This window comes from Chelonoidis abingdonii, chromosome 1 (genome assembly GCF_003597395.2).
Source record: "Chelonoidis abingdonii isolate Lonesome George chromosome 1, CheloAbing_2.0, whole genome shotgun sequence".
In the NCBI taxonomy this organism is placed as follows: Eukaryota; Metazoa; Chordata; order Testudines; family Testudinidae; genus Chelonoidis; species Chelonoidis abingdonii.
The window spans coordinates 141,769,194-141,784,438 of NC_133769.1; the positions used below are offsets into that span (position 1 = coordinate 141,769,194).

A 15,245-nucleotide genomic window follows, 5' to 3' on the forward strand; every position below is an offset into this window, starting at 1 on the left:
ATTACAACTCACTGTGGCAAATTGCCAGGCCTTCCTGGACAAATGGAACTTTTTAACCTAGTATACAGTGATGCCCTTTCTCTGGAAATTCCCACATGACAAAGGGGGTGGGAGGACTCGGGAGAACAATTAAGGAAGACCAGTTGGAGGCCAGGATGGCTACACAGGTGGCAATGGGCACCTCCAACACTGAGGCCAGATCTATGGCGTGGCAGTGACTATACATTGAGTATCCTGGCTCCAATCATCAGGCATCCCTGGGGAGGTACATGTAGTGATCAAGGACCTGTCCTCTGAGGGCAGTGAATTATTTAGCAAGTGAGCTGACAGCACTCTCTAAAAGACTGAAAGGCCATTTTGCACTCTTTGGGGATTTACACACCAGCCCTATATCTCAAGCCATGCTGTCCTCAACCCAGTCATGATAACAGGTGCCATGGTGTCACTCCATGTAACCTGAGTACCATGCCAAGATGATGATGTACAAGAGGAGTCTCCAGTCTTCTTCCTCCTCAGTGAAGCATCCTACTCCTATGGCATAGCAACTAATTTGACAGGACTCTTTGGAGCCACACCAAATCCAGGCCAGAAAGCACCACCTTTGAAAGCTGCCTTACCCCATTCCAGCATTGGATGGATGCGTGTTGGAAATCTTCACCCATGGCTATCTCATTCAGTTCCACTCTTTAACCCTACTGTTTACCTACCATCCTTCAGGGACCCTTCTCACAAGCAGGGCTTTAGAGCTGTGCTCTGGCTCTGCTCTGGCTCCTAGTAAAAACCTGCAGCTCCTCTGATCCGGAGCTGCTCCATGCTCCAGCTCTGAGCTCCACTCCAAAGCCCTGCTCACAAGAGCCTGTTACAAGCAGAAGTCGCCTCACTGGGGAGCCATAGAGAAGATGTCACCACAGTTCAGGGGGAAAAGGTTTCTACTCCCTGTATTTTCTGATTTTTGAAGGTGAAAGAGGGTCTTCATCCTATCCTAGACCTAAGAAGATTCATCAGATCCATACATCATCTCAGGTTCAGGATGATAACACTTGGCTCCATCATTCCATCTCTTCTAACTCAGGACTGGTTCATGGCTCGGACCTTGCAGGATGTGTACTTTCAAATAACCCACAGGAACATTCTAAGATTCACAGGGGGGGCCCAACCATTACTAACCCAGGGTCCTGCCTTTTGGACTCCCCCTCGCAAGAGTATTTGTAAAATGCCTGGCAGTGGTGGATGCACACTTAAAGAGAAAGGGAATTCATATCTACTTATGCCTGGATGGTTGGCTGATCAGGGGCAAATCCCAGAGGAGACCACAAAGTTCCTGCACTATGTCTTCTAACTGTTCTCCAGACTGGGACTCCTTGTGCACTATGAGAAGGCACTTAGATACTCCTGTTGTGATTATTGGACCTACTAAGTTACTCTAAGCTAAACTATAAAAAGTATGTAAAAGTTCATAAAATGTTACAATAAATGTGAAAAATAGGTCAAGCTGTTTACAATGATGAATGTGCAAGAAAACCAGACTGAGAAATTGTATTAGTCCAAACAATATGGCCTACTAATATAAGTCAAGGACTGTGTTGAGATCATACTTGATAAACAGAAAAAATTTACCTATGTCAACTTTGGCCTTACGGAAACAGATTTAATTGGTGGACAAAATAATGAGGACAAAATCTGCCCTACTTTTACCCCTTTTTGGTTTCCTTAAAAAGACAATGAAAAAAAGAATCATCATCCCCCAGCTCATGTCCTGACTTACCAGTAGTTGGTAACTCAATTCATCTTCATATATCTAAAGAAAGTTCTTGGCTGGGCTTGCTCTTCTTTAAGGAATTTTGTTTTCACTTATGAGTGCTGGAAGTTATCCCACTATCGTGACATCCAGTCCTCAGCCCAGCAGGTGAGGATATCTAATTGCCAGCACGACAAAAGCATGTAAGATCCTGTATAGTAATCCCTTCCCTTGTTGTGTGACTTTCTGCCTTCCATTTCTTTCCTCCTATCCTGTCTCGCTCTCTTGAATTTTCGAATCCTGAAGTCAGATATACTGCACTCATCCAAACCTGCTTTGTCTAAAGAGAAAGGATCCAACCAGATGATGGTCCTCACCAGATTGTAACTAATCAAGGTCCAAGCAGCAAGTGTCTTGGTAAACTTTCCAGCCAAAGCATCCACTTGTAACTAACTAGCAGTCCTGTGTTCCAAAAACATCAGCAAAAGCCATGTTTCACCCACCTTTTCTCTCCTGTCTCTCCTTACCTTGTGTCTGCGAATGCCCTGCACATCAGGACTAAGAATAAAATTAACCATTTCCTTTTCATCAATGAAAATTTGTTCTTAAACTAAGAGACTCCGATACTTTAACTCCAAAAGGAAAGAGAATTTAATAAAATCTGAAGTTTGTTTTGCATAATCACTCAATCACAGTGTCAGTATAAATGCTTGTTTTAATTTCCTGTGGGTTTCTGTGGGTGTATTTAATCAATAAACTTTCAATACAAATAGATGCTTTTAGGTGTTTGCTAAGCAACCGGGTAAAACCAAGGTCTCTATTTAATATTATCCCTGAATCCCCTATCTATCACTGTTTCATGGTAGACAGTGAAAGTGTTTATAAATGCCTTTAACTTTTTAGGCTTTTGAAATTTATATCGATATAGCACTCCCTCCTTTCACTTCATTATTTATATGGCAAGTTAATCCCATGTGATGTTCATTCTCTTATCCTCTCCTCAGGGAGAGAAGTGTGTGCAGTGGCATTTCTTGTTTTGGTAGAGTTTTTGTTTTGTTTTGTTTTAATATATATGTTGCTCTGTATTTATGTTAGAAAGCGGCAAGATCAAAGAAATGCACCTTGTACTGGGAGCAGAGGGTGGTGAGGTTTGTGATGGTTCTTAGTTCCTGGGGGAATTCATTGGACTGACCCTGGAGAAAGTTTTGTCTCCTGCACAATAGTTGTTGACCACTGTCTTCATCCTGGAGTTGAAAATCTAAAATCCATAAAGCAGCAACATAAAGCAATCCATTGACTTTTGTCAAGCGTTATGCCCTTGATATGGCCGCTGGCCTGATGCCAAATTCCAGTGAGCAACACTTCAATCATTATTTGACTAATACAGCTGGCAGTCCTCATTCCCAGCATCCAGAGGGGATACTGCTTACTAGTCACAGTGGGATCCACACTAACACAGTGTGGAAGAAGAAAGAATGGTTACATACGCTACAGTAACTGTGCTTCTTTGAGATGTTGTACTCTGTGTAGGCCCCACTACATGCTCTCTATCCCTGCTCTTCAGTGTCCACAACAACATGAGCTTTGAATTGTGAAAGAAATGAGAGAGGGTCAGCCATGCCTTTATGCCCTCATATGAGAGCACACGGAGGCACATGGTGCATGCATAGCCCCGACAGACACTGCTATTCAAAAGAATCCAATCTAACACACAAGGCACACCTGCACCCTACAGTCAGAGCCACATTGACTACAACATTTTGAAGAACCACAGTTGCTGTAGGATATGTGGCCATTCTCTTCATGTTGTAACATTGTTTTTTTATGGGAGAAGTTCACCCAGTAACATAGAAGCTCTGGAAAGCCTCCTGCGGCAGAAAACTTGTTGTGCTTGTCTCCTGCTGGGTGAGCAACTGTGTTGTGTGATCATGTGGGAAAACTAGACTCTGATCCCAGCAAGGAGAGTGAGCTGGTGCAACAATGGGGCTATGGCTGATAAGTCTGCTGTTATACAAATCAAGTGGGGAAAAAATCCTTTGTTGGGGGGTGGGGCTAGGGCTGCATGGATCCCAGTCCCTATTCCAGCCCATCTGGATTGTTGGGTGAATTCCATTCCTCCTTGACCCTTTGTTGCTCCATCACACAAAGGTCATTTACTTGGGCTTTTTGTTGAATTTCACCCAGTTTGCAGCTCTCTGAGTATTTTGTGTGGAACATTAGGGAAGATAGTACCCATTTGTTGGTCACACAAATAAAAAATAGTGCATTAAGAAAGTGCCTTTGTGCAGCTGAGCACAAGTAGTTATTGGAGGTTCAGCCTATTAACATATATTTAGACCCCCTGTTCCACTTCCATCAAATGGGATCAACTTGCCATTATATATGGTGAAGTGAAAGGAAGGAGAAAGTTTTAAAGAGAGAGGAGACAAAAGGAGATGGTATAAGAACAATTATTTGGCTGCCCCTCCCCCATATATCAACCACTCAAGGGGAAATAAGCTGCACCCCACTGCTGAATCCAGTAACAGGCATGTTGTCGCTGCATTTCCAGTGCTGGGAGGCATTGCGCCACAGGGAGGTGACGGGCTAGAATCTTGTCTCATTTATACCAGAAACTCCACTGATGTCAAAAGAATGACTCCTGCTTTACATCAGTGTAACTGAGACCAGAATCTGGCCTCATAACCTACACTTTTAAATCTGTTGTTGAACAGATATTTACAACAAAAGTATTTAATGTCATTTTGATAAAACAACAGCTGAAAGTCCCATCAGAAAATGAAAAACTATTAGCTGCTTAGCACCTTGCAGGCTGTTTTTTTCAAACTGCAGGGACTGGTAATCTAAATAGCTGTGCTATTTTCTGAATGACTAATGGATGGTATTTTATACGTCTGAATAAATGGAGCAGTACATGCCCTCATTACAATAATTTTATCTATAGTAAAAATGTAAGCAATTTAGTACTAATAGTGCTGATGACACTAAAACATTGTAATGTAACCTTTCTGAATCACTTAATTGAACAAAATGTCAAACCATCTTTTTCAGTCTTCCCAAGTAGATTCATTTTCTCAGTCTCAACTGCCAGCTCAAGAGAGCAATCATCTGGGATCCAGCAAAGTCTTCCGTCAGGTATGTGAATCTTCCATCAATGTTAAAGAATGTCCTGCTGCTTGTTTTCCAGGAGAGCACCTCACATATAATAAACCTAAGTAGATGATTTCCCACAAGGGGGGGCGAGACAAATAGTCCTTTTCTTCCTCACCTTCCCTCCCCATGCAGCTGTGAAATTTTGTGTCTAGCACCTGTGAGCAATCTCTGGTTCCACTAGTCATTCAGTAGTATTTTGAGCTATGTTTGCTGCACACTGGGGGACAAACACCTTCTCCCTGCCCCGTATGTTCTCATGGGAAACTCTATGAGTTTCATCTCTAAGAATTTCCAATCTCTTCCATAGTATTTTCTGTGAAAGGGACAACTTATTCATCTCAGAAGCTTGGTTTGGGTTTTTTAAGAAAATACAAGAAAAACCCCTTGTCATTATAAGCGCCATAGGAACCAGACTCTCTCCTTCTTCAAAGCTTTGACATTCTACAGGAGTATAAAACTTTGAATACAGAATATATGGTCCTGATTCTACTATTGATAGCACACAGGCAATCTCTTTCAGGATCTATTTTTACACTCCAATCTGTCTACAAGAGGAAGGTTTCTTCATTGAAAGCATTCTTTGCAGATATCAGACTGGGTGCAAACCACTTGGATACCAAATATGGTAGCTCCCACCAGTCACAAAAATTATTACCACACACATCAATAACTGAGTTTAAAGCACTTGTGATGCAGCAGAGTTTTGCAAATAACAAAAGGACCTAGATCTGGATGTACAAAAGGCATTAGGCACTGTAAACCATTCTGACTGGGGCTCGTCCCCCTCAGGCGCGGTGGGGAGCCAGGGCGCCTCCTTACACACAGCAGTCCGCGTCTACGCCTGGCCCTTGGGCAGGGCGGGCGGCAAATGGTTCAGGCTCAGCTCCTGCACTCAGGGGCTGAGCAAACAAAGTCTATAGCCCAGGCCCTTGGTCAGGGTGGGGCAGCAAATAGTTCAGGCTCAGCTCCTGCACTCAGGAGCTGAGCAAACAAAGTCTATAGCCCAGGCGCTTGGTCAGGGCGGGGCAGCAAATAGTTCAGGCTCAGCTCCTGCACTCGGGCTGAGCAAACAAAGTCTATAGCCCAGGCCCTTGGTCAGGGCGGGGCAGCAAATAGTTCGGGCTCAGCTCCTGCACTCAGGGGCTGAGCAAACACAACATAGTACAAGCAGTGAGTCTATACAGAAGGCCTCCTCAGGCCACAAAGAGGGGGAATCTGCCACCCTTGGACGGGTGGCAGGGGGGACGCAGGCCCTCCCACTCCACTGCGTCCCAGCCCGGGGCCCTAGCAGCAGCAAGGGTTCGCTGCAGTCAGTGGGGAATCCTGGCCGCAACACACTGACATGGGTTCACAGTCCCCAGGAGCTAGACTGGGGTTGGCTACCCCGGGCTACTTCCAATTCCCCCCTCTCCCTGTACCTGGCCTCCATTGGCGTAGTTCGGGAGGTCCCAGACCATGGGTTCCTCTGGATACTGGGAGGCAGGACACTCCGACGGCTCCCCCGGATAGCGAGTGCAGGGCAGGTCAGGCTGGGGGTCCTCCGGATACCGGGCACGAGGCAGGTCCGGCCAGCGCTCCTCCGGTTAGTGAGTGCAGGGCAGGTCAGGCTGGGGGTCTTCCAGATACCAGGCACGAGGCAGGTTGGGCCCAGCGGGAGCTTGGGCCTCAGCATCTGTCCTCTCCGGCGGCCAGCCCGCAACTGAGCTCTGGGGCCGGGCTTTTACACTTGCTGTCCCGCCCCTTGACTTCCAGGGGGCGGGGACAGGTGGTGTTGGCTCCGCCCATGGAGCTGCCTGCTCTGGCTCGTCCCCCTCAGGTGCGGTGGGGAGCCAGGGCGCCTCCTTACAGGCACCTAAGCCCCTTTTTAGGCACCTAAGTCCCAGTGCGATACACAACTCTTATGGAACCCTGTAGGTGCCTAAACTCACTCGGTGCCTATATTTTGGCCCCTGGGCATTTGCACCATTGCTGTCTCCTAGGGTTCAAAACACTTAGCCTCTGCCTAAATGTCACAGCAGTTCACAAACCAGGGGAAGATAGGCATTTGGCTGCTTAAGTTATGTATGGGGTCCAATCCTGTAGGCATGCTCAGAGACTGCCTACTGGATTGGGCCCCTCAGGAGAGTTCACCCAAAACTGGGGAGGAAGGACCTCAACCTCCCTCATAGCTTTTAGCCCAGTGATTTAGGTACTCACTTGGGATATGGGAGACCCAGGTTCAAGTTCCCCCTCCACTTGGAGGGGGAGAAGGGATTTGAACAGGAATCTGCCACATCTTAGGTGGGTGGTCTAGCCCAGTGGTTCTCAAACTTTTGTAGTGGTGACCCCTTTCACATAGCAAGCCTCTGAGTGCTTTATAAATTAAACCCCTTTATAAATTAAAAACATTTTAAAATATGTTTAACACCATTATTAATGCTGGAGGCCAAGCAGAGTTTAGAATAGAGGCTGACAGCTTGCGATCCCCCAAGTAATAACCTCGTGACTCCCTGAGGAGTCGTGACCCCCAGTTTGAGAGCCTCTGCCCTAGCCACTGGGATAGTCAGAAGTGAGGCTTCCGCGCTCTCTCCTTTTGAAGGTCTTGCACTCTGGATAAATAATGAGAGAGTCATTAGAATGGGGAGATTGGATCCTCCCGCCTCCCAGATGAGTGCTCTAACCACCAGGCTAGAAAGCCATTCTGATGTCATTGGCGGTGGGAGAGGGAGGGAGGATGGAGAGCGAGAGCGAGCACAGTGGGTATTCATCCACAAAAGCTCATGCTCCAATACGTCTGTTAGTCTATAAGGTGCCACAGGACCCTTTGCTGCTTTTACAAGCATAAGAATGACTCGATAGTCTGGTGGTTAGAGCCAGGATTTTTTTTCTACACTTAGCTCAGAAATTACTGACTGAATTTTGCTCAGGTCTTCCAGAAAAAATATAACATTTTGGCTGAAAACATATAGCAAAATTTCAATTCAGAAGGTGAAATTTAAAAGAAAAGTTACGAGAAACTAAAATTAGGGAGTTCTTAAGAAACTCATGCCATGAATTTATAGTGGAAACTAGTGCTGCTGTTTTAATGTATCTGTTCATCTATTAATAATTGTGGTCATGTACATTTTTATATGTTTTTGACAAATCAATTTTAAAAACTTAGAAAAGCTATAGAGGTCACTCCTTCAAACTAAGCTGTTTTTTTAAAAAAAAAAATCTTTACCAACTTGCCATGTAATTTTTATTTATTTGACTGCAGAAATTCAATAGCAGTGTTAGTTCACTCCCTCATCTGGAAGGCCAAACGAAGAACAATTTCACTGCAAATGCCACCAGACCTCATCCACAAGACAGCAGCCTTCCTCACATAAAAAAGAACCTGTCAAATGTGAACCTATTGCTTCAGGTGAATTAAAAGACATTTTTAGATGGAGTATAGTTGTAGATATGTCTGTCCCAGGATAGCAGAGAGACAAGGTGGGTGAAGCAATATCTTTTATTTGACCAATTTCTGTTGGAGAGAGAGACCAGCTTTTGAGCCACATAGAGCTCTTCTTCAGGACCTGAAGATATTATCTCACTCACCTTGTCTATCTGATTGTTAGACACTTTTGTTTCATGTTAACCAATGTGTTTCTAATGGAGCTAATGGAATTTTAGCGAATCTGATTAGTGACCTATCTGGATGTTTGTATATGTGGAGATAGATATAATTTACTGAAGATTTTTTTTTTCAGTTTCTATTTTCACTAGCACAGCTCCAGTTTAAGAGAGAAAAAAAGAATTAGTGATGGGTGAATACCTAAAAGGTGTGGCAGTTAATTTGGGATATCCCCATAAGTTTTGATGATTATCCAAAGTTACTTCAACTTTTTGAAGTCATCTTCAATGTTGGAATTTAAAAATCCAACCAGTTCCTTCTCTCTTCCTCATTCTTCCCAACTGCTCTGTCCTTCTCTGATCCCTGCTCTCTAAATTCCTGACCTTTTTCTTCAATAAATCAGATCTCTGATCTGAAGAAGTGACTCACATTCTTTATGTCTACTATGTTGATCCTTTTTCCTTCCTATCTGCAACGTTACTGTAACAAATCTATGGTGGAGTCTCTGCAGATTTGGCAGGTTCTACTGGTCCCTGTTCTGGTCTATCTTCAGATCTTATGGACTAGAAGTATTTCTGGACATAGGTGCTGACTCCCTGAGTGCTCCAGGGCTGGAGCACCCACAAAAAAAAATTGGTGGGTGCTTAGCAACCAACTACAGCCCTCTCCCCAACTCCTCCCTGTCGCCAGCAGCTCCACTGATCAACTTCTCCCCCTCCCTCCTGGCTGTTTTGCAGAGTGCAGGAGGTGCTGGAAGGGAAGGGAAGGAGCATGGATGGGGCATGCTCAGAGGAAGGGGGCGGAAAGAGGTGGGGAAGAGGCAGGGTGGGGGTGGGGACTTGGAGGGAAAGGTCTGGGGCAGAACGGGGGTGGGAAGAGGTAGGATGGGGTTAAGGGCTTGGGGGAAGGGGTGGAGTGGGGGTGAGGCTGGGGCGGAGGGGGGAGTCAAACACCCTCCTCCGCCCTGAGTAGAGAGGAAGTTGGTGCCTATGCTTCTGGATCAGAATTACCCCAGAATGCATTTTGCCTGAGATGCCATGGAATGCCTGGAGAATGCAAGCTTTATAAACAGCAGCTTGTTAGGTAGAAGTATACTGAGACACTGCCATGGGTTGTATAACCTGTTTAGAAATGTTTGCATAAGGGTTGAGCGGAGCTCTAGGGCTCACAACAGCATACAGAATGGGGTAGAGAGGCTGCTTATCTGAAATGATTCAAACTATCAAAAATGTTAAATATCGTGGCCTGATGCAGCCAAACACTCCCGCACAGACACGTGCTCAAGTTCATTGCAGTCAGTTCTTACGTTTCAACTCTAAGAATTTCTGGTCTCTTCCCTAGCATCTTCTGTGAACAGGTTCATTTACTAATCTAAGGGTTTGGGGAGATTGTCTTGTGTTTTAAGAAAACACTTAAAAGCCATTGTTATAAGAAGATACGTAGAGGCCAGACTCCTTCCTAAAGCAAGGCTTAGAAATTTTACTGTAAAACTTCCAATATACAAATCATGTTTAAATGCTTTGGTAAATCAGGGCCCCTGTTAGGATGTAGGTTTGAGCCAGTGTTCTTTTGTTTTGTTTTTTTCTAAACCCGTTTGCTCAAGCTTAGAAGTAAAGAGGCACACTTTGACTCCTGGAATCATGGAAGTCAGAAACGGAAAACATCTCTTAGATCATCTTGTCAACCTCCTCAGCAGAAAGACCAGGGCCAGATCCTCAACTTTTGTAAATTGTCATAGCTTAATTGAAGTCAATGGAGTTATGACAGTTCACACCAGCTGATAATTGAGCCTCAAGTATTGAATAGACATGGAAACTGAATTCCCCCTTTTCCCTTAAAGGTGTCTCTGTCCAAGTCAGAATGAAAGCACATTGTAAGGGAAGTTTCCACTGTTGTTGCCCAAGCTTACGTGTTCTGTGGATAAATGGAGGACTATAGTCTCCAACGCTTCCAGGCCTTTTTTCAGCCCTAAATTAACTTTAGAATATAAGAACGGCCATACTGGGTCAAACCAAAGGTTCATCTTACCTAGTATCCTGTCTTTGGACAGTGGCCAATGCCAAGTGCCCCAGAGGGAATGAGCAGAACAGGCAATCATCAAGTGATCCATGCCCTATCATCCAATCTCAGCTTTTGGCAAACAGAGGCTAGGGACACCTGCCCTGCTTTTCCTGGCTAATAGCCATTGGTGGACCTAACCTCCCTGAATTTATTTAGTTCTCTTTTGAACCCTGTTATAGTCTTGGCCTTCACAACATCCTCTGGCAAAGAGTTCCACAGGTTGACTTTAAACTTTAAAATTCCTAATCCAAAGCCTCCAGAGCTTACTTCTGAGTGGGCTACAGGCAGCAGTTTTTCTGTAATGATAGGGATGAGCTGAAAACGAGTGAAAATACAAGAAAGCAATATGAAAATCTTTGTTGTTTGGCAGGAAAACAGATCTCGAGGCCAGCTACATGTTTCCCGATTTAACCTTGCAGAAAACCTGCCTGAAGGTGCTACTAGAGTCCAGCCCAACAGGCCTGAAATAGAAGGAACCAACACCAGTCTCAAGTTGCCTCTGACAGCTCCAGGTACAATATGAGCAGAAACAATGCATGCTAGAGAGAATGATGTAACAAAGAGTGCTCAGTAAGAAGGTGAATTGCTGTAAGAGTTCACTGAAATGCCTTTCTTGGGGAGGGGATGGAGAAAGGGATGCATTAGAGGATTTTTGAATATAATTTAACTGTTGATATTAAACAACATGTGGAACAAATAGACTAGTGCAAATAAACAAGTTGCAAGAGGATCATATAGTCAGTCACAGAACAGTAAGACTGCAAGGGACCTCGAGACGTCATCTAGTCCAGTCCCTGCAAAGAAACCATGGCATGTGTGACCTTGTTGTGTGAAGGCAAGTCACTAAGGGTCTCTCTACAGTTGAAGCTGGGAGTGTGATTCCCACCTTCAGAAGACATACTTGCACTGCTCTCATTGAGCCAGCACACTAAAAATAGAATTGGCAGTGTGAGCTGCAGCACGCTCTAGCCTCCCTGAATATGTGCCCAGGGTCTCATTATTTTTTCAGGTATTCGTTAACCTTTACAGTTATTTTTAACAGGTTTCTAAGTGAAATGTCACTTCGAAATGAAAAGTCAAAATGTTTCATTTTGAAAATGTCAAAAGAAACAGTTTCAACTTTTTCAAAAAAATCTATTTTTACATTTTTTATTTGACTAAAATTATTAGCTGAATTCTACCCCAATTTGTGAATAATTCCATTTGAGTGACAAATGCATTTTTTGGCAAATAATCTATTTACCAAAAAAAAAAATTCACTTGGCTATAGCTGCTAGTTTAATCTCTTTACAAAAATATTTCCCCTAACAAGGGAGTAGCAGAAGGACAATATTCTTCTGGAAATCAATCATCAGTGACTAAATAAAAATAAGGGCATGGTAAAGCAAATACATCCCCACATTGAACTGAACTCACTGCTGAACCTTTGTTATATAAACAGTGCCTAGATACTACTAGACAATAATTATAGCCTGGTGATAGATCCATTAAAATATACAAACATATAGTCATAAGCAAAACTGACTGTCCAGTATATGAGATCAAGTATCAGAGTACCTGCCCCTGGACATTGCCACTACATGCATCTGATGAAGTGGATATTCACCCACGATAGCTCATGCTCCAATATGTCTGTTAGTCTATAAGGTGCCACAGGACTCTTTGCTGCTTTTTCTGTATATGATGACTAACAGTAAATTCTCCCTTTGATCAGAATGGCAGATCTCAGCTCTGATATGATTTCCTCAGGTTCAGGAAGCCTGTCATATATAGCACAACATAAACATACAAGACACGGGGACTAAAATTGCCCTGTTCTTTCAAGGAGAATCTCAGTCTCCTTACAGTAAAATTCCATGTGCAGTTGTCAATAGAAAAATATGAACCTCTATTCCCTTTTATTCAAAGGCACTAGTACCAGTGATTTTGAATGAATAGGGTAGGTAAGCTATAGTCTTTCACCTTCTGCTTTCCCTAAGTTTAGACTTGCTGAAGTAAACTTTTTAAACAAATTGACTTGACACAAGGGGACACTCTGGTGACAGGAACAATTCTAGGCTCTTCATAGATTATTAGGGTTGGAAGGGACCTCAAGAAATCATCTAGTCCAACCCCCTGCTCAAAGCAGAACCAACCCCAAATAGCCCCCTCAAGGACTGAGCTCACAATCCTGGGTTTAGCAGGCCAATGCTCAAACCACTGAGCTATCCCTCCCCCCTTCAGTTGCTGAGAATTTTACTTAAACTAATAAAGCCGACTTCAGACCAATATGTAGGCAAAATTAAGACAGCTAAAACAGCCCACTGGTTTGACAGTTCAACAGAGTTCCTCTGTAGCACTAGAGCAGTGGTCTCCAAAGTGGGGTGCGTGCACCCCAGGGGGTGCACAAGAGGATCCTTCAAGCGTGCGCGGCAGGAGAAGCGCTGCTGGTGCAGCGCTGCTTTGTTTTTTTTCCCTTCGGCAATTTGGCCGGGAGTCCAAGTGGCATTTTTTTTTTCCCCTCCCTCAGCAGTTCGGCTACATTTGGACTAGATTTCTGCAGTGCTGACAATTTATTGCCACATCATGCAGTATATTAAGATTCAAACCCCATAAGGGAAATACCTGAGAAAGGAACAGAGCTGCTAAGAATACAATTCTACTTGATAGTACAAAATGGTGAATTTCAGAAGTAAACTATTTATCAGAAATCTGTTCTGTTGTGCTTTTGTTAATGATATGGTTAAGACGAACGCTACCATGTCCAACTTTTGACACCCTCACTCATGTTGCTTATCACCTTACTCTAAGAACAGTCCCACTGCAATCAGTGATGCTACAAAACATAAGAGCTGAGTAAGGGTACCAGTATCTAATCCTCAATAAACATCAGTATGATAGTTTTGTATTCAAATTTTGATTAAAATTAATTAGATAAATTTAAGAAATTACAAAAAGCCGCCATAAATTCTTAAGATTTTGCAGTTTTTTTTTAAACTAAACAAGAGGATCCTTCAGGGTGCGTGGCAGGAGGAGCACCCACCGGAGCAACGCTGCTTTTCCCCCCCCTCCCCCCTTGACAGTTCGGCTTTTTTTTTTCTTTTTCTTTTACTTCAACAGTTCAGCCAGGAGCAGGGAGTGCATGCTCAAAATTTTTTTTACTGATGGGGTGTGCGATCAAAAAAGTTTGGAGACCACTGCGCTAGAGGACTGATGTTAGGCTTAATCATTATAAGGACTAAATCCATTTGTTTTCTGAGTCTTTTGCCTGAGGGATGGAAGACTGTTGGACTATGCATTTAGCAATTTTTAGGAGGTGAAAGCTTCTGACTTTAGTCAATGTGCTATTGTAAATATGCCTAGGAACAACTCTGAAAGATGCTTTTTTTAGAAATTCAGGCTGGGATCTTCAAAACTGCTCAGCTTTGGCCTTGGTCTGCTCACTCTGAAGTCAATGTAAGTTATACCATTGAGCTCCATGGAGTAGAATTAGGCCAGTGCTGAGTGGATTTGAAATTTCTACCCCTAATAAAGAAGCTAAAGCATAACACAAAGCAGTATTACAGTACCTTCTTACAACATAACAGATCGCTGGGCTTCTGTTTTTCAGGGTTTATTAATTTTGTTTGGGAAAAGGGAGTTATTGTTACCAATTTTTGAGTTTTATGTAGATGGCTTTTGGCACTTTCTTTTTGTATATACTGTAATGAGTAATGTATATTATTTACTTTACTCGTTATAGTAGTATATATTGCAATAAGTAATATCTTTGTAATGCTCCCTAAAGCTCTTTAACAGAGCATTGTTTCTAAAGGTACTTAATTAAAGTGCCCTTAGTGTGTACCAGCAGGATCTACACCAACTAATTAGTGCTCAACACATTTGTGCACTTCAAAAATCACACCCCCATAGTCCGCATTACTGCTCTGTATAGACAAGCCCATAGATACAAGTAACCACTTCTGGTGTTTTTCCAGGGTTCATTGGATAAACATCAATTTCATTTATATTACATTATATTATTTATGTATTTATTTGTATTGGGGGTGTTTTATTGCTATTTATGAGATAAAACCAACAAATCAAAGCCCTACAAATAGAATAAGGAGTGTGCAAATGAAGACAAACTTCCAAAGACCAACCACTCTGTGGACACACATTGGCCACCCACATTTTCCACCCACAGGTGCATCTGGACACAATGTACCCACGGTTCAAAAATGGGAATCAATCACACTAACCAAACTTCTGCCTATTTAACTGTGAGTGCAGATTAAGTAGTTAAGGCCAAAAAGGAAGATCAGGCAGCAGTGGCAGCTGCGGCTCTCTTCCTTCCTTGGCCACCCAAGAAGAAGTATTAGCAGGTCTCCCAGATACTTCCCAGAGCACCCGGGCTAAATCCATAGAGCCCTTCTGTGGACCACACTGCTTCATCATGCTCCAGGCCAGGCAGACTAATCCTCCAGCTGCAAATGATGTCAGTGACCTCACAACGTGACATCAGAATGGGGGCTCTAATCAAGAAATTTGCTTAGAAATACAGAGGATAGGGCTGACTTCTTTCCTCAACTCATGCACAACTTCTTTCTAATTAATACATTTAGCAGTTTGCACTTAACATCATATTTCCAAGGAGCAACAAATACTTTGCAAACTTTACTTAGCTGAACCTTGCTGATGAGAAGTACATAAAGCCATTTTACAGGTAGGCAAACCAAGGCATTAAGGGCCCAA

At 43.4% G+C, this 15,245-nt stretch overlaps 1 protein-coding gene across 1 annotated transcript in view; it reads left to right on the forward strand.

Annotated features, from left to right (window-relative positions):
- The window catches only part of DYRK4 (dual specificity tyrosine phosphorylation regulated kinase 4), a 90,241-nt gene that overhangs the window by 39,927 nt on the left and 35,069 nt on the right, over positions 1-15,245 (forward strand). The window contains exons 4-6 of the mRNA XM_075070795.1: positions 4,790-4,873; positions 8,130-8,276; positions 10,903-11,044. Of these exons, the coding sequence (XP_074926896.1) occupies positions 4,790-4,873; positions 8,130-8,276; positions 10,903-11,044 (373 nt within the window). The remainder of the gene's footprint in view (positions 1-4,789; positions 4,874-8,129; positions 8,277-10,902; positions 11,045-15,245) is intronic.